We start from the raw sequence: 23,819 nt of genomic DNA on the forward strand, positions 1-23,819 counted from the left end.
GTTCATTCGGACGAACTCTCAGACACACTAATTTGGGAATAAGCCTTGTTTAGGGTTTATTTCAGAGTTATCACGCGTAGGATTAAGCTGTAAAAATCTAAAAAGAATTTTATTATATTAAAATTCAAGGACATCCAGGGTAAGTACCATATCCAGGTGAAAAGAGCAACTAACAACTGTTTCTTTTGATTATGTTATTTGCATCTATGTCACCATTAAAAATGACTTGTCCTTACAGGGAGATTCGTTGTGCCTGCAGTTCAGGTATCAGACTGTGATCTTAAGAGGCGAAGAAGGCCACAAGCTTACCAACAGAAATTGTTCACGACGGTGTAGCTTATTCGAAAGGCACAGAATAGTGGTTCGTAAAGAGATGGGGGGGGGGGGAGATGGTAAATGTAATTTGTTAAAAATTAAATCCCTTTCCCTTCAATCTACATTGATTTTGCCCTCTCCTGGAACCTTAGCCGTAATCATCCCATAATTCATAATTCCACATATATCACCAGGCAATACACACCTGCCATTTCCATGTACTCTTCCCATTTGGGGAAAATAAAAGAGAAAGGCAACACCCAAACGTATCTCAAAAAAGGGAGGTAGAAATGTAAAAGTGCTAGAATTTTGCAGCCATCACCCCAATCCTCTGGTAACGTCACTGCAGCTATAAATCTAAAATGCCAACGTCTATTCTAAGAAGACGCAAGCATACTGACATACCCACACACTTATGAACGAACATCTGAATGGCCAAGGATCGCACAGTTTCTCAAAGATCTTTCAAAAAAAAATTCCTGAACACAAAATAAGATAATCAGGAACATCGACACACAATGAATGTGTACATGATTCGTTATTCTGTACAGCACTTTACAATTTACTTTGGAACCCAAATTATAGACAGAACGCAGCCTTCCTTTCCACTCGCTATACACTTAAGGAGCAAAAGGTAATGATGGGTAATTGTACTGTGACACATTTTAAAGTTCTGTATCGATTTACAGGTCATTAAAGTGCCCGCTCAGCACCTACGCACCATATCTGTGTTTCATTTTCAAAGCAAGCATTCCCATTGACTGCTCAAATCTGTTCACACAAAGTTATTTTTTGAAGAGTCAAGTAAGCACCGTTCTCCCCCACCACCACCACCACTGATGGATTAAATGTATTGCCGTCTCACATGAACTATTGCACCCACTATCAAATATCGCATATATTGCATCCTCGCTGTCTCCATTTTAAAATGCATAAGTCACAATATGCAGATGACAGGTTCTGTATGGAGCAGGGAAGACTGGCATATAATTGAACTTAATGTTCATTACGTGAAGCTGCCAACTGGCCTAGGAACACGCAACCTAGACAGACATGATTTAAGGTTTGCAAAGGAATCCCCAGACTAACACTTCTGTGACAGCCAATTACAGCCCAAAACACACAGCCCCAGTAAGCAGTCTGTTACTAGAACTTGCGGAAAGGTAAAGTTTCTTACAATGAGTTACAGATTCACAAGCGGAGAAAAGACAAGAGGAAAAAGAAAAACAGAAGGAATCCAGCTACCCCGGCAAATATGAAGCAGACCCCAAGATCGTGATAGAATCCAAAGATGTAAATTATTGTAAATCATCGCTGTTGTTCAGAATTTCACACAGACGTTTGTGCCAATTCTGCTATACTTCTCCACAGACACAATAAGGAAGTAGAAAAGGAGGGAGGGGGGGAAGAATCTGGGAAACTGAGAGAGTACAAATGAAGTTCTGCTGTCCATATGCTTTAAACTGCACAGGAGTCTGGGGCTATTTGAGCATTTTGTACTCTCTCCAAATCCTCGTGAGTCACAAAAATTAAAAAGCTATATGCCTTCTGGATGCCAGGAAGGGCCTGACCACGGGGCCTTTTGTCAGACTTTTAAAGGGGGGGGGAAGAGGAGAGAGGAGAGGAAAAGCCACCCTCTTGGGCAGTCCCACTTCACTTTGACTACTATGATGTCACAAACCACATGATTCTGTCTCTCCAGTAACAGTGCTTGCAAAAAAAAAAGAGAGGAGTTTTAAAAGCTTTTGCTTTTTTGAATTGTGTGAATGTTTCATTCCCCTCACAAACAACCACAGAACCACAAGTGCGGTGCAAACTTTCTCCAAAAGGACGCAGCGAGAAGCCTCTGGTTTTTAAATGGTTAATCTCCACAGGTCACCAGCAGCCACTGAGACCAACCAAGTCAGTAAGTGCTCTCAAACCACAGTCTATTCAGTAATAGTCAGTCCTTCAAATATTTGCTCGTTCTCTTTCTTTTTTTCCCCCCCTTTGGTTTTGTTTCCTTGCATTTTTGTGTGTGAATGTTACCAGTACTCCAGGCTTTTTGACAGAGGGAGGAAAATATATATGCATATATTGTATAGAGACAATCGATGCATTCCGGACATGTTGTAAAACTAAAAAACAAAGCTTGGCTATGGTTTGTGATTTCAGTATAAGGCTTCGAGAAGTCCTTGCACCAGAAGATACGCAGGCTGTGTGACAACTGAAGAGAAAGCCATGGCATCGAACAGTCTCTTCAGCTCGGTGACCCCTTGTCAGCAAAACTTCTTCTGGGGTAAGTGCTCGTGTTTCCAAATATTTTTGCGATGTTGGTGATTGTCGTCACATGCTTGCCATTTGTGGTTTGCCTCTTTTTAAAAGTCGGCATGTGTGTTTGAATCGAGTTTAAAAATAAAAGCTACCACCAATTAGCAAACGTTCAAGTATTGAAGCTCTGTTGAAGGGTTTTTTTTGGGGAGGGGGGAGAGATAATTTTACGGTGCCCGTTAATTCTCGGACAGCAGGTGTGCTTGTCTTCCCTGCCTGCGATTCTAGGTAGTTGTGCAAGTGTATGCAAAGAGCGCAGCTGTAAAATCCAGCAGATTAGAATAACACAGAATGACTATGCTGACCATTATACTGAGTACATCATATAACATACCTGGAAGTAGCAGGCCAGTCGTTTCAAGCCAACGTCACTAAAATAGACAAATAATTGCAGAAGGCAAATGGGACTGATTTACATAGCCCCTGATATGTGGTGGAAATTAATAAGACAAGAGCAATTAGCACGATGCAGTTTTTCATTCACACACACAGGCAAACTGGCATTCTAACCCCAGCAGCTTTAAATAGAAGCAAACTCTATGACTTTCAAAAGGAACTCGCTTCGAAATGTGTGCTTGGGATCAGTCTTTGCCAAATTTTATACAAAAACCAAAACCTTATGCATTTTCCCCTGCTCTTCCCATGAAAAGAAAGAGCTTAAACAATGCGAAGAAAGTGATAGAAGCAGGACTGTGCTGTTAGAAAGAAACATACATTCAATCCAGTAAAACTCCTGGCATCAAAACTAGGAAGATAAAGCAAAACAGGACAAAGATGATAGATTAACAGGATTCTAAAACTGCAGTAACATGTTTAAAGAAGCTATGCACAACATACCTGTAAAAATAGAAATCTTAAAAATATCATCAGGAGAGGAGCAAGTTAACTGTGCAAATATACTCCACCTATTTGAATGAGAGCTCAAAAGCTGTAAAACCGCACTTTGATCTTTCCTATTTTTGAAATAATGTCAGCACATATATGAATGCCACATGAAATAAAATGTTGCCAATTTTTTGGTCTTTAATAATACATAATGCGCTTGAATGGCTTCAACTAACTTCCTTGGCGTTTGCAGCGCAGTTGAGATTACTTTCAAAAGATGTGACAACAAGCTGTCTGTAAACCCAGAGGCTGTTCGAAGGCTTTTAACCAGTATTAGAGAGAAAGAGAGAGAGTTTTCTACTGAAATGTTACAGATGTTAAAAAGTATCTGAAGGACTGATAAAACCGTCACACAAAGGGGGGGGAGAATCCAAGCACTTACAATATTTTCTTAACGTTGTCCATCGCGCTTCAAAACTACGCTGGAGATGTAAACTAATGGAATTTTTTTTCCTCTTGGAAGGGAAAAAAAAACCCGGATTGATGCTTGAAATGCTTTCAGCGCATGCACCTAGATTGAGCATGCATTGTATCTAGCTGATGGCCGGAATTCCCTTTACCCCTCCCACTTCACACATTTCAACTGGCTCTCATTTAAGCACATGAGGCTACTGCGAAACCTTGGATACAATTGGGACGCAGAGCAAGGCTTGTGCCCGTAGAACGGAGGGACCCTATTTAATTTCTGGTACACAAAAGACATCTGAGGAGTTAACAGAGAACTGTGTTTCAAAAAAACCCTTTCTGCATGTTAGTCACCATCAGTTAGTTACACTGTAATTAGGCAGCCTGCTAAAATATGAGCACCCAAAAAAAGTGTTTTTTAAAAATGACAGGTAATTTTTTTTTCTACCCAAACTGCTGTTTTAATGAAGCACCGCATAAGCTTTGCCAGACCACATTATCCGGGTGTTTACAACAGGAAATACAGTTTACATGTATAGGGACTTTCTTTTTGCTTTTACTTCCAAAAAAGAGATTAGAAGAAATATCGTTGGCTAACGTTATCATAACATGCAGCGCTGACTGCTTAATTCATCTACTTTGGGTCATTCTTTAAATTACCTGAAAGGTCCTAGGGCCGGGGCAAACCATCCTTCCCAACGCAAAATCCAAATAAGGCCAGCCAAGTGAATGCGCGCTCAGAGACAAGCTATAATGAATTTTTCAGGGAAAGCCGTTAATTCCGCTTGATAATTTGGCGGTGGTAATAGTTTGACCGATTAAAGTTGCTTGTTTCTCTTCTGTCGCTTCTTCTAACAGACCAATGTAGGCACCTTCTGAAGTTACACATTCCTTAGTTGTTGGGGTTGTGTTTTTTTAACAGCTGATGCATGTTAATGAAGTGGCCTGGTTCACATGGCGAATATCATTTGCACTGTCGTATGATTCCGTATTTAGGCGCCGGGTATTTAATTCTATCCTACTACAGCCTTTATAATCAGTTAAAGTTTTGCTATCAGCCATCAAATCAACAACTACCCATTTAAGGCTGATATTAATGGTCAGTGAGGAAATCTGATTTACCTCCACTCACATCAGATGGGATTTTCATGTAATCTTAAAAACATCTCCTGTGTTCAGGGAAAGGTTTGGAATTTATCAATAAGAGCATTCTGTACTTATAGTGTGAGGGTGTGCGTTTTGTGTGTTCGTTCATTCACTGGAAGACTGTGAGCACAATCTCCCAGTGTAGGCAAAGAATATGCAGGATGAACTACCTATCTTTCTGCAATAGTCATGTACAATCCTTCACTAGTTTTACAAAAACTGCTGAAAATACGAAGCAAAAAGATAGGCCACCTCGTCAGCAATCTCAACATCTATGAAAACTGTATTTAAATAAGACTCCAATTAATTTTTTAAAGGGCATACATTGATGCCCTCAACATGCTTTATGCATTCTGAAACATATAATATATGAGCTACCCAGTGACTATAATCCACATTTACTCCAGAGTATTCCTATCGATCAGAAGGATGTCGCCACAACTGGGGGAGGGTTTTTTTACATTTCTAGAATACGAAAAAAATTGCAATTTGTGAAAATAAACTTGAAATTCCAAATGCTTATGGATCCTAACAAGAAATCATTTTAAACTCTAGATCTCAGTACCTGGAAATAATAGTTCTAAAAGGAGCAGATATGCCAACACCAAAGGAAGGATGGAGGAGAAAAAAGGAGTGGGAATGCGCAGGACATTTCAAATCAGAAGACAGGGCTATTCCTTTTTGAAACAATGGGGAAAGCATAAAATATAAAATACTTGTGAACTCTGAAAATACAACATAAGGAAAAAACTTGATTTATGTAATTATTTCCTTGGCATTAGGCACTGATATTCCCTTTATTGCTCAAATCCCCACTCCGATCTGATATAAATGTTCCTAAAAAGTGAAATGTTACATAGTTCAAAGAACACTAAAATATTTGACAGTTAGACAAATGAGTAAGTGCAAAGAAAGAGAGAGAGAGAGAGAGAGAGAACACCCCTAATTCATAGGCAAGGTAAAGATTTTTATCAGGCATACAGGATTAATCTTTATTGAATAGAACCATTCACAAATCAAAACTTACTTTACTTCAATACTTTCATACAGTGCTAATCAATTACAAACCTTTTCTAGTGATTCAAAAATCCATGTGCTTTTAATTTTATACACTGGTGGTCTAAAATATAGAAATGAGGCTCAGCTAAATCAGCCTGTATTGAAACTTTTGCTTTTTTTCCAATAAATATTCATCTAGAGGTTTTCTTAGAGAAAGCTGCTCATATGAAGACTGTGGTAATATTTTTATACTGTACCTCCTTGTTGAAGTAAAAGGTTAGGGGGTTACCAAAATACCTCAACTGTATATACAAAAAAAGGGAAAAGGTAAGTATTCACATGAAAAATCCAAGGGAACTATATTATTTATTTTTGCATTTCCTATGATTAATGATGCACCAGTGCATACTTGAAGCTGAAGTAAAAATAGGGGTAACACCTCAAATTCCTTTATAAAACAGACAAGCCCCAAACCCGGTAGGCTGTATTAACTAGCCAATCAGAAATACTGAAAGACTTCAGTTACTCCAGCTGAACACAGTGGAGCGACGCTGAATATCCCACACGTATAGTGATTTCTTCAGAGGTGGTCTAATAATGGCTTTTAAATGCATTTAATAGAATGCTTAATTTTGTTTCTCCAGAGGGATTGGCTTTATGCTTGAACACACACACACACACACAAAGACCAATCCCACTTCAAAAATCACATGGCCTCAACTCATATAAACTAATAAAACAATTTACTCTTAATGCTTTCATGTGTCCAGATGGTCAACATTTTACCCATCAGGCAGCGACCAAAGAAAGCTACCTATAAGAATCCCCGAAAACAGACTCTTCGGGTTCCCCCTTCACAAGCACTAAACTCATAACAGTCTATCCGTTTTCAGGCGTCTCTGTCAAACAACAGGAGGTGGAAACACACAAATAATAGCCTTGCGACAGGTATCCAGTAAAATCTAACTCTGAGCATTGCAGGTGATGGAACGGGTTCAGAAAACTCGTTAAGTACACACCATTAATAAAGCATTACAATAAACTGCCCCATTTAGCATGCCCGAGAGTATAAAAACTTGGAGCTGAGAAGGTTCAAGAGAACAGCAAAGTTAGGGTGGTTAGGTTGCATTTTAAACGCACCGCTCAGCATTCTGTAGGAACCGATATTTCCCCGAGCAGTTTAACAAGCACACCCACACACCCCCGTAGGATGCTGCTTATATTTTAAGTGTGCTTTCCAGGTTTTTCTCGGGAGAAATAGTCAAGCGTATTCAATTTAGGCTCAAAATTATCCGTAGGGAGGCTTTCCCATATGCCCCTGCTTGGGAGGTTCCAAGAACGAGGGGTTTATAGTAAGTGGGCATATAGACAAAACACAAACTAGGAAATGCATTTTCTTTACAAGAATCTCCTTTTGCAAAGCGTATCAGATTTAAAATGTGATTGCAGCTTCACAGCAGACACTCACAGAACGCACAAGAACTTTCTTCTATATCAACGGTATCTACTGTTATGCTATTGACAAAGGCTGCCCTTTTGCAAAAAAGTTGTTTCGAACCTATTGAAAGTTAGGAAACTTAACTATCAGTACAATCATAAGCAGAGCTATGCTCCTAGCCCATTGACTGCTTTGGCCTAGAAGCGTGTAGCTGTCCTTTGGGCGGCACCTAGGGTTGCCAGGTCCCCCTTCGCACCCGGCAGGAGGTTTCTGGGGCGGAGCCTGAAAAGGGCGGGGTTCAGGGAGGGGAGGGACTTAAATGACGTAGAGTTCAATTGCCAAAGCGGCCATTTTCTCCAGGTGAACTGATCTCTATCGGCTGAAGATCAGTTGTAATAGCAGGAGATCTCCAGCTAATACCTGGAGGTTGGCAAACCTAGCGACACCGTCCATATGGGTTTGTAGCCCAAAACTTCTGTTTCTATGCTGTGCTTCCATCTGAAGCCACTCAGAAGAGTAAGTCTGGAATTTACACCCACGTGGGCTTTTTCGTTCTTTAACAGCATTTGCTTTCATAAATCAATTTTATAATCCTGGTTAAAGTTAAGCACATCTAAACCCACTGAATACAGCGGTCTTGGGCATGCTTAACTCCGTGCTGGATCACAGTCATCAGTAAGGATCACCCTTAGAAGATGAGCATCAGGTAAAATACCTTTTTGCACTCTAGTTATTGCATAATAAAGCCGTTTAGCACTTCAAGCAAAAAAAAAGAAAAGAAAAAGAAAAAGGTATCCATTATTCATGCATCTGTTTCCTGCATATAAATATATATATTATTCTACTTGTCAGCATTCAGCTTACTGCTCTAGGCTTCAACATGTAGCTATAAGCTTCCTATTTCATTACAAACTTGCCCTGGAGATTTGGGAAAAGGGCGACAGGAGGGAGAGGGAGGAGGAAGGAAAGGTAGGAATTATGTACTGACTACTAACCTACTCCAAAAGGGTAATTTAATTTTTAAAATCATTTCTAATTTAAGGGGGAAACATCTAGCCTTTATTCAAGTTAAATGTTGTCTTTAAAATAGTTCTATAACAAACTCAAGTCTTACAATTCAACAACCATCTGAAGCAACCAAAAATATTTTATCTCGCAATTTGCACTCTCTCAGCTAAGAGTTATAGTGCAATCCTAAACCCAGCTACACCTTTCTAAGTTCAATTAACCTATTGACTTCAACAGGCTTAAAAGGGTATAACTCTGCTTAGGGCTGCATTGTTAGTTACTCTTCCATGAGATCAGCTGTTGAGTCATGCGTAGCTCAAAAGTCTGCATCATCCTTTGACACAAGTTATTCAAAAACACATTCTCAGCACAGCAACTATTTATGCCAAAAAGATTAAAAAAAACCAATTTCTTTTGAAAACTCAAATATCAGGTTTCCTTTATTTTCGTCAGTTTGTCAACAACATTTCCTACATTTCATACAAAAATAATCATTAAAGTGAAGACTAAAAACCATTATTTCATCTACTGTGTGGTTTTAACGAGTGATACACTCATTAAAGTCTGGCAGTCTTGGAATTAACAATCGCTTTAACGTTTAAAATGTCAGATCTAAAAACCCCGTGGCACAGATGTTTTGGCAGAACTTCAGTAAAATGGAATTTGTTGCTGTATATTTTTGATAGAACTGGGCTGCGTGATTCCTTTGCAAGTTCCAATGAAATCAATGGAACCTGCTTCCTAGCTCATGTTTTTAGGGTCACTTTGTGACACCCCAATCTGAAATGCATTACTTGAAAGTAAGCCCAACTGTTTAGGAATAACATGGAAGCCAGCAAGTATAAGACAATTGGTGATTATGATCGCTATGCGAGTGGTTTTAAGTTACACAATATGTTCAAAAATATTTTTAACAACATTATAAAATATATATTATATATGATGGTTTTTAGGAGTGGAATGTTACATGGACTACATAGTATTTCTCCTAAATTATTCAAATAAAGATACCACTATATTACTTCTTTTGAACGGACAGATTTCCTACATTTATGTAAGGCGGAGTATACAAGTTATGCTGTTGTTCAGAACAACAAAACACACTAAAAATGCATTCAGACACTCCAGTAGAATAATAATGATATAAGGCAGACGCTCACTAATACCAGCATCCGTTTACATGCTTGGAAAAACTTCCATATACCAAGAAAATTAACATGATAAACATGTAAGCAAAATCTGGAATATGAATACATATCCACATCCTTAGGACCGCCGTGGGGGTTTTATTTCAAGAAATCTCTCAATAAAATAGAAACGCAACTAGCATATTTTAATATGTTCCTGTGTATCACCAGAACCTAATAATTTTGCTACAGGGCTAATAGTTTGTATTTCTTTTATTATGACTAATTTGCCTGTATTTACATCATAATCCCTTCTACTGTTTTATACAGAAGGTATAAATGACTGTTCTAATACTCTTCTGTGCAAAAGATTTTCGACTGCATATGCCCTTAACTCAAAAATGGTCATAGACCTTAACTCAAAAATGCACCTTCAAGCACATTGAGGGTTTTTGTGTGCTAAGAGAGTATTTCTGAGCCCAATAAGAAAAAAAATACCTCCAGAACTCCACTGATTGCATAGGTTTAATTGTGCCTCATTTCTTTTTGCAGTAAACTGCCAAACGTTGTAATGGTTGTGCCACTTGGCGAGGATTTCATTTTTGGAGAATATTGTATATAAATCTTGAAAATAAGTGACTTAAGCCACTTAAAAGAAACAAAGAGTTTATGTGAAATACTACATAGCTATGTTGCATTTACTGTTTTGTAAATACAGTCAGTTTATCACGCTTAAGTTTTCTTCACCTGTAAAGGAAATGTCCTTATGGTAAAGAATTGTTAGCCACAAACAAGTTTTAGTGCATTTTATCATGGCTGACACACAAATCAGAAAAGTACATTTAAAATCAGTGAAGAACATATAAAACTTGACACGTGTCATGAAGTTTAGAATTAGCTATCTCAAGGGATAAGAGCTTTTCAATATCTAAGTCAGAAATGAGAATGAATATTCAAGTGTATACCAATGAAATAATCTATAAATAGAACCTTAAAAACACTGCAGAAGCACTGTTATATAGTGTGTACATCCTTTTAATAAGGAATGTGTGTGGATTGTATAAAAAAATTCTGAAAGCAACTAGAATATTGCTTCTTTGTGATATCCACGGACATTTATAGTATAGGATTTTAGGACAGCTGAGAAATAAATAAATGACAACATAGTTTTAATGATGTACGATGCAAAATACAGAGTTTTGTAATACATGGAAGTAGTTGTGCTAGTACTGTGTTTATTCCCTAAAATAATCAGTGCTGCTTGCTGCCCTGAAGCAAAACTTTGCTGAATTATATTTACAAAAAAGGATACTGTGTCTTCCCAGTCTTGTAGTAAGCAATACCAAAATTCAACTCAAACGTCCTTTCAAAACAAGTTAATTGAGAAATGTACTAATTGCAACAATGAATGACTTCTTTAAAGTGACAAGGGCCCAAAATATGGACTGTTTACTCAGGCAGCGTAACCCAGTATACATCAGTAGAAGGTCTGTCTTTTTCCCTAAAGGATTTTCTGCATAAAGGGCATTCACTTCATTTCACTTCCTTTCCAAACCACTCCCATACAACTTCTCAGGTCAGGGTGGTGTGCTGTGCGGCTGTTGTTATTCCGCACCCGCATTTAGATTGTGTATAGATCCTTGTCTGATTTCCCCATCTAACGGTAAACTGAAGTCTAAAAACATTAAGAACTCAAGACAAACAGGTATGTTTACTGGCATTTTATTATTTTTTAAAAGTAATTGAGAAAGGAGAAAAAACCCAATTCATATGGATGATAACATGGCCCGCACATTTTAATCAGCAAAACCAAGCTTCAGATTCTACCAAACGCCAATTGGTTTTCAAATTAAACTGACCAATCCTGTCAAACCATCTCTTATTTTGAAGAATCATGTCAATTACTTGCAGAACCTGGAAATGTGTGAACTGTTACTATAAATATTATGCTGCCAAAAAGTCTCAGCTATGACACACAGTAAACTAAACGGATTATCTAATCATATCTCTGCATAATGAGTTTGCACATACATATGCAAAACATGTCATTTATAAAACACACATTTCCACAAATGCAAAACTCAATGTGTTCATATATATTGGTAATTATAAAAATGATAAAAATTCCCTAATAATGTTAAGGCTAATCTGCAGTGCAAACACAAACTGAGATACTCTCTCTGCTCACACAGGAGAAGAGCTATTCTAATTTTGAAAAGGGAAAAAAAAGTTTAACAAAAAAAAAACCCACACAGCTCTGTGTATTATTTATCAAAGTTTGCATCCTCTGAGAATGATTCTCCTAAACCCTAGATTTCCAGATGTATCTAAAAAGAAACCCCAACCAATTCCCCTGCTCCTCCTTCCACAAAACATTAATTTTTAAAAAATGTATGAGCCTAGATCTAGAACGTTTTAAACAGAGGTGAGGGAAGGAGGGAAACAGTTTTAAAACGGGAGTACAATCTAGGCACTGATACATTATGACCGAGCCATAGAACGTGTGAGAGATAAAAGCACAAAATAAATGTGCCGACTTTGTTACAGATGATGCAGAAAGCAGCTACTAAACTTAAGACTTTTTTTTTAAAAAAAGCCCAACCTGTGGGAGTTAACAAAAAACAGTCCGTCAAAACACAAAATGTTGTTTACAGCGCTCCCGAGATGTACTGGCCACACATTGCTGAATGCCAGTACTATAAAGTCGCACAGAGAAGACGAAAAAAAAAATATTTGAATCGATTCAGGCTCTGATAAAAAGCAACCGCTTCTCTTTGCTCTCCCAAAAAAAATTAAGGTTCCTTCTTTTGCTCTCTCTCTCTCCCTTTCCCTGCTGAATGAGGTCCTTCACATACCTGGTTCTTATCAATTACTGAAGGATCTTCGTCGTCCCAGATGCTAAAAGTCCTTTTACAAAACTTACAGCAAGCACAATACAATGCATACATGGCTACACGCAAGGTTTGAAGATAACGTTTCAAGTTGCCTCCATGATCTGACATTTTCGGGCCGATGGTATCCTAGAAGAAATACAGAATGCCTGCCCAGAGTCACACGCCTTGAGCAAACCCTTTCTGCTCTGCCATAATGATCTGATCCAAAAACTCAAGGGTACCTTAAAACAACGGACTACCTGTTCTAGCCACGCTTAGGAATGTGGCCAAATCATTTTTATTGATTTAACCTTTACAGGAATGCTACATATCCTCAGAGTAAAACATTTCTAACGTATTTATAATACGATACACCTCTGAGGAGACTAAAAAAATTTTTTTTCCTTTAAAGATCTAAAGGGTCGAAGACTGACCGACCCCTTTGTGATTATTTTCACTTTTCAACATGTTGATTAACAAGCTTTTGTTGTTTTTAAGCCTCTATTTAGTTGGCTGGAGGGGCACAGGAAAGCAACGCAATGAATGCTGCTCCAGCAACATGCTCTATTGATGTGAGCAGAGGAGGGGAAGCAGGAGCGGAGGCTGGTGGATTGTTCACAAAGCCGGGCCTCAAAATGCACCCACAAAATAATCTCAGCTATTACTCTGTCCCAGGCAAGCCTCCATGGCTCAGGAGCGCAAGGCCCTCAGGCAGGTCAAAAGTTAACGGTGGATCGTGGCCAGGTACCCAAGAGGTACCCCTCCCTCCTGGCATTGCGGTCTCTTGACAAGTGAGCCACAGGCACCAACAACTCTGAGGTTTTCTCAAGCTCCTGACAGGTCAAGAAGCGTAGCCATCATATGCAGTCAGTGGAGAATGTTTGGCCTGGCGGGTCACAAATTGTGAGGGTCTGCGCATTTCCTTCAAAAAAAATGTGAACAGATATGAATTTGGCGGGTTGGATGCTATTGAGCCACTCCACAGATGCTGGTGCCCCCCCCCCAGTAAGAGGAGGATTCCCCTAGTGTTGGAGGAAAGAGCCAGTGTTTGAGGAATGGACCCAGTTACCCTATCAAGTAAGCATGCCTAGGATTGCAATATGTTACACCCATGGAAACAGATGGGCTTTGCTTTCAGAGCTGTGGTGTTTAAATATATCTTCTTAATTTAGGTCTGTACATTAGAAAATGGAGAGCAGTTGGGTAGTTACATTTGCAGGGGCAGGGGGCTTCTAAGTCTTCTCAGAATTCTACAAATAGCATTTATATAGAGCCCTTCGACAGCATTTTCTTGCGTTTCATAAAAAGGCGTACATCCTGGAAAACCATCTCTTAAAACGCTAAAACTGAGTAACTGGGAGTTCACCTTTGATCACATTCCACACACTGTTGTGTCCATTACTTTCTCAAAAGCTCTACTCCTGCATCAACACCGACAGCTGTGAAAGGTACCCCTTTACCCCCCCCCCAAATTAAGCTACCCTAATTCTAAGTTACTGGAGTTTTATGATATTAAGCCTCATAAGCAATTAGGGCAGAAGTAAAAATATATCTCCACCACCACCAAAAACAAATCAGTTAAAAGTCTATCAAGCAATCCTGGGTAAGGGGAGGTGGGATTATATGTTCAACAAGTGCAGAATACGTTGCACAGAAACGCATAGAAATGGCAAGGTACAAAATAAAGAGAGCCAGCGGGGTGTAGGGATTAAGAGTGGTGGTTTGGAGAGGTGGAGTCTGATCTGGAGAACCGGGTTTGATTCCCCACTCCACATGAAGCCAGCTGGGTGACAGAAAGCATTAGTGATAAATCTTAAACGTTTTAAACTAGCCACGGGGGACTAGAGAATCTCTGCCTTTACTTTGTACCTTGCCATTTCTATGCGTTTCTGTGCAACTTATTCTGCACCTGTTGCACATATAACCCCCCCCCCCCCTTTGGCCAAGATTGCTGGTTGCTCTTACATGCTACTTATTCACAAAGTTAACTATGTTCTACATCATGGACAGCCAAAAAGGAGAAGGGGCTTTGGCTCAGTGGTAGAGCATCTGCTCGGCATGCAGAAGATCCCAGATTCAATCCCTGGCTTCTCCAGCTAAAGGGCTCTGGTAATAAGTGATATGAAGGACCTCTGATTGAGACTCTGGAGAGCAGCTGCCAGTCTGAGTAGACAATATTGACCTTGATGGTGCAATTCAGTATAAGACAGCTTCAGGTGTAGACTGAACACATGAAGCTGCCTTATACTGAATTAGACCCTTGGTCCATCAAAGTCAGTATTGTCTACTCAGGCAGGCAGTGGCTCTCCAGGGTCTCAGGCAGGGGTCTTTCACATCACCTACATGCCTAGTCCCTTTAACTGGACATGCCAGGGATTGAACCTGGGACCTTCTGCATGCCAGGCAGATACTCTCCCACTGAGCCACAGCCTCTCCCCTACCCTGTGTTTAGGACGGTAGAGTACCGCTTGGGATACGTCTGTGGGAAAGTGCTGCGGCCAGGATTCTGCAAGGTCAGTGGTAAAACCCTCACAATGCACTTACGGATTGTGACATAGACAGATAGACACAAAATTAGCATTAAAAAAGAAGAGAAGGGATTTTTGAACCATTTCACTGTCATTGAAGAAGTTGTACCTGTCAGGTATCCAACCATAAATCAGTACCACTGATGCTCCCATAAAATTGTCTCACGTGACCATTTGCACACTTTGGCCTATACGGAAGTGCTACGCATTTGAAGTAGTTATGTTTGAAGGAGCCCTCATTTTTCAGCATATCATGACAGTTTGCACAGGGGGATTCCCTCACTGTCAAAGTGATGTCAGCGAGACAGCCAGCGTGGTGTAGTGGTTAAGAAGAAGAGCTGGTTTTTATATGCCGACTTTCTCTGCCACTTAAGGAAGAATCAAACCAGCTTACAATTAAGAGTGGTGGTTTGGAGCGGCGGACTCTAACCTGGTGAACCGAGTTGTTTTCCCCACTCCTCCACATGAAGCCTGCTGCGTGACCTTGGGCTAGTCACAGTTCCCTCCAAACTCTCTCAGCCCCACCCACCTCACAAGGTGTGTGTTGTGAGGAAGGGAAAGTGATTGTAAGCCGGTTTAATTCTTCCTTAAGTGGTAGAGAAAGTCGGCATGTAAAAACCAACTCTTCTTCTTCTTCTGAAGCACCAAGTATTCCACAGGGCATAAAAACCAAATAAAAAGCTAGCAGAAATTGGAGCAGGTTCTCAGACCATGCCGTAGTCGAGAGAGCTTTAAAATGTACCGTACATGACTCATCTTCAATTCAGCAACCTGCTCCAACTTTGGTTCTGTATTCTTAAAGCTGAAAGCCACCTGAAATATGCATGCAGCTCTGACTCCAACAGGTGGAATGGTTCACAAAAGTTTTAAACCCAGAGAGACCATCTGCAGTTTTATGATTCACCGTAAACCAGCACTGGTGTCTCAAATTCTTTAAGACAGAAAGGGAAATAACCAATACATTATGAATGCCAGAGAAATAAAAATGCTACAGAGATTGCCGTGTCGTACTGTAAAAAGATACCGTGTGTTCTGGATACCTGTCTCTTTGCATTTCTATAAAATATCACAGTTGTATAGCCAAATGGCAAAATGCCGGGTGCTGCGGAGAGTTTTATTTAAAATGATTAATACCAAAAAAGAAAAGAAAAAATACACTCAACAGCAATGTATCAAAGATAACAGCCGCATTACGGGAAATAAAAACGGGAAAAGGGAAGCTGAAGTGAGAATCATTACCACTGTTTCAATAAACAACAAATGTTATGTGAATTGGGGTTTAAAACCTCATTCACTTTAAATGGCAAAAAGGCCCTGTTTTAGATATAAAAACTAAATGCACAGGCTTAAAAGGATAATTAAGGACTGACAGCTATTAGATCACAATTGTGATTCAGGTGCGTTGACTATGGCTGGGATACAACAAGGCCTATATGCTGGCTGTCGACATTCTATTCCAGTGGCATCCAAGGCCCAACAAGTCCAGCAGGCTGTTCACACAGTGGCCAACCAGATGCCTCTAGGAAGCCCACAAACAAGAAGACTTCAGCAGCATCCTGGCTGGGTTCCACAGCACCTAACGTAATAGCCATGGTCCTCTGATACTAGAGAGAATAGGTATGCATCATGACTAGTATTCATTTTGACTAGCAGTAATGAATAACCTTATCATCCATGAACATGTCCACTCCCCTCTTAAGCCAGCGTGGTGTAGTAGTAAAGAGCGGTGGTTTGGGGCAGTGAAGTCTGATCTGAGGATCATGAGCAGCTGACGCTAATCTGGAGAACTGGGTTTGATTCCCCACTCCTCCACATGAGGGGCGGACTCTAATCTGGTGAACTGGGTTGGTTTCCCCACTCCTACACATGAAGCCAGCTGGGTGACCTTGGGCTAGTCACAGCTCTCTTAGAGCTCTCTCAGCCCACCTACCTCACAGGGTGTGTGTTGTGGGGAGGGGAAGGGAAGGTGATTGTAAGCTGGTTTGATTTTTCCTTAAGTGGTAGAGAAAGCCGGCATATAAAAACCAACACTGCTTCTTCTTCCTCTTCTTCTTGCCTTCCAAGTTGGCAACCATCACTACATCTGGGGCAGGGAGATCCACAATTTAACTATGCCACAACCTTCATAGAGTGGACAGAGAGATGAATGTCTGGTTGGAATGGGCTTTGGAGTTCCGCAAGGTTCTATTCTGTCTCCCAGGCATTTAACATCTACATGAAATTGCTGGGCGAGATCTAGAGATTTAAAGCGAAGTGTCATTGGTATAGTGATGACACTCTGCTCTACTTCAGCTGACTCAGGAGAGGCAGTGGATATCCTGAACCATTATCTGAGCTCAGTAATAAGCTGGCCAAGGACAACAAACTTAAACTCAATCCAGCCACGACTCACCTGTTGTTCATCAGCCACATTGCTGATTGTGTATTAAACAGCCAGTCTGTTTTGGATGACGTTGCACTCCCCACTTGAAGGAGTAGGTTCACCATCTGGAGTTCCCATTAGACCATCTCCTAACTATGGAGACACAGATCTGCTCCACGTTACACAACGCAGCTGGATCATCTGAAGCGCCCACTACTGCCATTCTTTGATCCACGGGATCTGGGCATGATTATCCATGCTCCGACAACCCTTGGATTGGACTACTGCTATACTGCAGACAGGTACAAGCTACTAGGATCTACGCTGGATGCCTGTTCATTTCCAGCCACAATTCCCAGTGCCGATTATTACCATAAAAACCCTATACAGCCCAGGACCAGAGTGCCTGAAGGATTATCTGCTCCCATATGTACCTACCTGTCCACTTCAATCATCTGCCGATGTCCTCCTTCTGTGAGTTATATGAGGTTCATATCACAGAGAGGGAGCTTTGCCATGGGGGCTTCGCTTCAGATGAACACATGAACGCATGAAACTGCCCTATACTGAATCAGACCCTCGGTCCATCAAAATCAGTATTGTCTACTCAGACCGGCAGCGGCTCTCCAGGGTCTCAGGCAAAAGTTTTTCACATCATCTACTAGCCTAGTCCCTTTAACTAGAGATGCCAGGGATTGAACCTGGGACCTTCTGCATGCCAAGCAGATGCTCTACCACTGAGCCACAGCCCCTCCCCAACAGTGCTTATGTTCATCTGGTGACCAAGGTGATTAGTTTCAGGCATCAGGTTAAATCACACATAAGTATTTGAATGATTTGATTGAACCTGTGGTGTTGTTGACGTTTTCCCACCTTTATGCTGAGGTTTTTTTTGAGGGGGGGGGGCGTGCTGGCATTTAATTTGCTTGTCTGGGCATAGTGGTGTTGTGTTTCTCTGCTGTTGCGCTTTTAACCAATTGTAGTTATGGTCAGCTTACAATTTTATCGTAAAATTTTGTCTTTGTTGTTCACCGCCCTGGGAACCCAGCGTTGGCCACGCAACAGGGGATCATTGCCTTCATTTTGTTCTGCTTTGAGCTCCCCAAGCATATCTGGTTGATTGTTGCTGGTGACAAGAGTCCTTGGTACAATCCATCATAGTTTTTTTGAACTGCAGTCGCAACCAACGAATGTTGATTTTGTTGACATTATAAGTGAACTGGAGAAATTCTAAGAAAATTGCTCTTGCGTTTTGGCAAGAAGCAATCTGGATTTTACTCAGGCAGCCTTTTCTGTCCTTTAATCTTCTGTCATAATCAGCATGAGTTTTCCCAATATGATCTCTCCCCTTCTCTTGAGTTTCAGACTTCTTATTGTTCTTTCTGTTGGCAGTTCTTCCAAAAGCCAAACTTGAGATCCACTTCAACAATTTATAACTTTTGGATTTGGGGAAACAAGAATCCTTATAGAAGAGTTGTTTCTATATCGGCTACACACAAGATTTTAGAAGTGTTTGTTCCACAGGAGGCACATTTTTCAATAAGCGATGGCACATCTTTAATAAGTGAGGTAGCAAACTATTTTTTCCAATAAACTGTCAATTCAGATTTATGGGTTGTTAGCTGCCCTGAGCCTGACTTTGGTCGGGAAAGGGCGAGGTAAAAATCAAATAAACAAAAAAAGTCAATAAAATATAAACAAATTTTTTTGCAGATGTTGGCTTTTGAACATAGAGTCTACCTGGAATAGAACATAAGAAAGGCCATGCTGGATCAGACCAAGGTCCATCAAGTCCAGCAGTCTGTTCACATAGTGGCCAACCAGCTGCCTCTAGGAAGCCCACAAACAAGACAACTAGAGCAACACCATCCTGCCTGTGTTCCACAGCACCTAATATATTCAGCATGCTCCTCTGATCCTGGAGAGAAGAGGTATGCATCATGACTAGTATCCATTTTGATTAGTAGCCATGAATAGCCCTCTCCTCCATGAACATGTCCACTCCCCTCTTAAAGCCTTCCAAGTTGGCAGCCATCACCACATCCTGGGTCAGGGAGTTCCACAATTTAACTATGTGTTGCGTGAAAAAATACTTCCTTTTATCAGTTTTGAATCTCTCACCCTCCAGCTTCACCAGACAACCCCGCGTTCTAGTATTATGAGAGAGGGAGAAAAGCTCCCTGTCCACCCTCTCCATACCAAGCATAATTGTATAGACCTCTGTCATGTCTCCCTTTAACCAAATTCTTTCCAAGCTAAATAGCCCTAAGTGTTTAACCGCTCCTCATAGGGCAGTTGCTCTAGCCCCCTGATCATTTTGGTTGCTCTTTTCTGCACCTTCTCAAGCTCTGCAATATCATCTTTTAGGTGTGGTGACCAGAACTGTACATAGTATTCCAAGTGTGGTCTCACCATAGATGTGTACAAGGGCAGTATGATAGACCAGACTATTCAAAACAACATGTTTATTAAAATAATCTGGGATTCAGTTAGGCAGTCACTTGACAAAAAAAAAAAACAAATCCCCCTGAGGTTAGTGGTAGGGGGAGGGAGAGACAAAACTATGGTGTAATTGCATTTGTACACACCACCCCATTGTCTCCTTGAGGGACAGAAAAGGAAGCAGAGATGAGATGCTGTTTCCCCAGTATGAATGCACATGTATGTTTGCACACAAACACCTTCAAAGGAAGTCAGAATTAATGACATGATTATCATAAAGCAATAGGATAATTAAGGGACACCTTGCCCGGCTGGCAGGAAGACAATGAGGACATTGCCAGTGTCTTTTAAAACCTCCAGGGATTCAGTGTCTTGTTCCAGCGTTCAGCTACATTTAAAGTTCAACTTCTCGAGGACACATCCTTCTTAGTGATACCTGCTGTGCTGCAAATTAAATGCACAGCTACCCATCTGATGTTCAACAGTCTTGTAAATTGACTGCATGCTGTCTTCATGACCCATCCCACAAATCTTTCCCGTTCAGTTCTGGCCATAAGTCAGTAAATGAGCACACGCACAATTTTCAGTAAAAAAACAACAACATTCCCCAGTTCCAGGATTGTGAAAGACCTGTCCGAGCAAACCACTGCCAGTTGGGACAGACTGTTCATCTTCCATCATTCGAAGAGGGTCTCTGACCCAAGATAAACTATCATATATCGATGTGTTCCCTACCATCTTATGTTAGCCAAGGCTGATGCCTTCTTCCAGGCCTCTCCTGTCAGAGGAAAGCTTCAGTCTTGGCTCAGCAAAATAGTATGGTACCACCTGTACACTTTGGATGTTGTTAAGCATATGCCCATTAAAATTGGATGCACTTTCTTTGGGATCTTTATGATGTTATCTGACAAAACTACAAATACCGACCACTGAAGTGACAAACTTGGGAGAGGGAGAGAAGACAGAAATATTCTCATTTATTACTCCCTGGGACTGAAAAAAATCTTGGAGAGAAGCTCAGAGAAAGGGAGTGCGTGGAGCTAAGGAACTCTCTCTGTTCTGAAGAAAGGAACTGGATTCTGATTTTGGTAACCTGCATGATCAGAAGCTGTGTTTGCCTCCAGGAACCTGAGGGTTCAGTTTGGCCTAAGCTGGTATGAAACATTCTGTGGAGTGACCGGCAGAGACTGGGAGGAAAGGGACCCTTTCTCAGGTCACTGGAAGGGAATAGGCTCTGGGAAGGAGATATTCCATATAGAGGGTTTTCTTAAGGGATTACTGCCACTGGAGTGGGGTAGTTCTATAGTGAGAACTGGAAGAGATGGATGTGATGTCACTCCATGGGTCAGTAGTGACCTGGTGCTTCCACAGGGGACTACCTTTACCTTTTACCTTCTATGTACTACTGCAATTTGCAGTGCTTTTTATAAACTGCACAGTAAGCAGCCAGCCTTGTGTACAGACTCTCCTATCTAATGCCAACTATCTTATCAACTGCCCATTTTTGTTGGGCATGTGACTTAGTCACTCTCCTGCACTTGCGTTTGTCAAAAACATCAGCATTAGTGAGTAATACCTCCTCAAAACAGGCATGATGACTCTCCCCTATTTCACAGTCAAGGGAGATTACAAAAGATTACAGAAGTTTAGCTATCTGCTTGAAAACAACAAGTACGTTTCTAGAAATGTTTTTATCATCCTTGAAGCGTTTTACTCCATCACTCTACCCATGTAGCTTCATCACTGATAAGATGGATAACACTTTACTGTTTTCCTAGCGAAATATATGCATACAGCAGACTCTAATCCTTATAAATGAGTTGTTACTATATCTGAGGGTCAGCTACACGCAAGATTTTAGAAGTGCTTGTTTCACAAGAGGCACGTTTTTAATAAGCAATGGCTATGTCAGAGGTAACAAAGTCTCTAATTTTTTCCAATAAAATGTCAAATCAAATGTATGGGTTGTTAGCTGCCCTGAGCCTGACTTTGGTTGGGAAAGGGCGGGGTAAAAAAATCCCATAAACAACTAAATAATTCTCCTCTCAGCATGGCGTAGTGGTTAAGAGCAGGGGTTTGGAGTGGTGGACTCTGATCTGGAGAACCGATTTTGATTCCCCACTCCTCCACATGAGCGGTGGATGCTAATCTGGTGAACTGGATTAGTTTCGCCACTCCTACACATGAAGCCAGCTGGGTGACCTTGAGCTAGTCACAGCTCTCTCAGTCCAGCCTACCTCACAGGGTGTCTGTTGTGGGGAGGGGAAGGGAAGGTGATGGTAAGCCGGTTTGATTCTGCCTTAAGTGGTAGAGAAAGTCGGCATATAAAAACTAACTCTTCTTCTTCTCGCTCTGCTTAAGATCATGGCCCAGTGTATAAGAATGCTTGGCCTCTTCTGGGCATGGAGCAGGGGTCACTGGGGGTGTTGCGGGGAGGTAGTTGTGAATTTCATGCATTGTGCAGGGGGTTGTACTAGATGACCCTAGAGGCCCCTTCCAACTCTATGTTTCTATGATTTTATGATTCTCCACTGCAATCCTTACTCAACTGCAAACTCATTGAATGACCTGTGGCAAATGACTAAATGAATTCCCATCAGTATAACGGGAACAGTGAATAATCTGCCTTTAGAGGCGGTCATCAAATTAATTAAATAAAGCATATAGAGCATTCTGAATACTAGAAGGGCTATAGAATTTTGACATTGTATAAAGTCGTTAACATGCAATTTGGGTTAAAAACAGCAAAAGCATTGTACCCTGAAATTTAAGTCACCCTCTTACTCATAAGTGCAAACATTCATGGTTCTATTAAACACACTACTGACAGCGTATTCAAAACAGCACAACCAATACAGATTGATTCATAACTAATTAAGTTAAAAGAAGGTTCTTATTTAGTATTCCAGCTTTGTTCCATAGAACACTTCAAAGTATCTTTACCAATGACTGAATCATAATGGGGGGAAGACAATGGGACATCTGTTAACAATGCAAGTATGATTCAACAAAAGAACGATTATATAAATGTCCCCTTCTCTGGACGACCCACAGTCTTCAAGGGTCAGCAGTATTTTCTCTTACCAAGAACTATTTTTAAAACTAGAAAGTCAGTGACTCTCTCATCCCGAGTAGGTTTGGGGAGAGGGGGAGGAGACTGCAGAATGAGGGGAAATGATGACTGTGCTGATTTTTAAGGCTATAAAATTCACATTATTTGGAAGGGAAAAACAGCCTGCAATAAAGTTACAGAGAAACAGTTTCACTCAGAACAGGGAACATTAGGTAAGCTAAAACTCCATACCATATGTGTGCTTGTATTTATACTTTGCCAAAAAAAAAAGTGCTACCCAGCCCTGTGTTACACTGAGTGGGGAAATCATGAATATCTTCTTTACAGTAATAATTTTAAATCCTTTTCCCCATGAGCATTGCCCCGTGAGCACATACTCACACCTACATGTACCTCTAAATCATGTGTGTGTGTGTGTGTGTGTGTTGTGCAGTCAAGTCACTTCCGACTCGTGGCGACCCTATGAATCAAAATGTCCTATCTTTAACAGCCTTGCTCAGGTCTTGCAAATTGAGGGCTGTGGCTTCCTTTATTGAGTCAGTCCATTTCTTGTTGGGTCTTCCTCTTTTCCTGCTGCCCTCAACTTTTCCTAGCATGACTGTCTTTTCCAGTGACTCTTGTCTTCTCATAATGTAACCAAAGTACGAAAGCCTCAATTTAGTCTAATCATAGTGGGTCTCATACTGTTTGAGAAGCTATTCGTGTATGCTCGACCCTTGGGAAGCCTGCTCCAGAGAACTACAGCTAAGACACAAACATGGCATGCTGGGGTAGATGCAAAATGAGATGTTGCAGAGAACAGGACAGAGTAGAGCACGCCTTCCCTTGTGGTCGCCCACGGTAGCCTGGCAAGAGTAGAGGTGCAGACTATTTTTCCCCCAAATAAGCACAAAGGACCATAAGATTTA

At 40.8% G+C, this 23,819-nt stretch overlaps 1 protein-coding gene across 1 annotated transcript in view; it reads left to right on the forward strand.

Moving 5' to 3' along the window:
• Positions 1-2,535: 2,535 nt before the first annotated feature.
• Positions 2,536-23,819, forward strand: part of RUNX2 (RUNX family transcription factor 2) — a 292,808-nt gene continuing 271,524 nt past the window's right edge. Inside the window, exon 1 of the mRNA XM_056856377.1 lies at positions 2,536-2,593. Coding sequence (XP_056712355.1) covers positions 2,536-2,593 — 58 coding nt within the window. The remainder of the gene's footprint in view (positions 2,594-23,819) is intronic.

Source organism: Euleptes europaea, chromosome 10 (assembly GCF_029931775.1).
Source record: "Euleptes europaea isolate rEulEur1 chromosome 10, rEulEur1.hap1, whole genome shotgun sequence".
NCBI classification, from domain to species: domain Eukaryota; kingdom Metazoa; phylum Chordata; class Lepidosauria; order Squamata; family Sphaerodactylidae; genus Euleptes; species Euleptes europaea.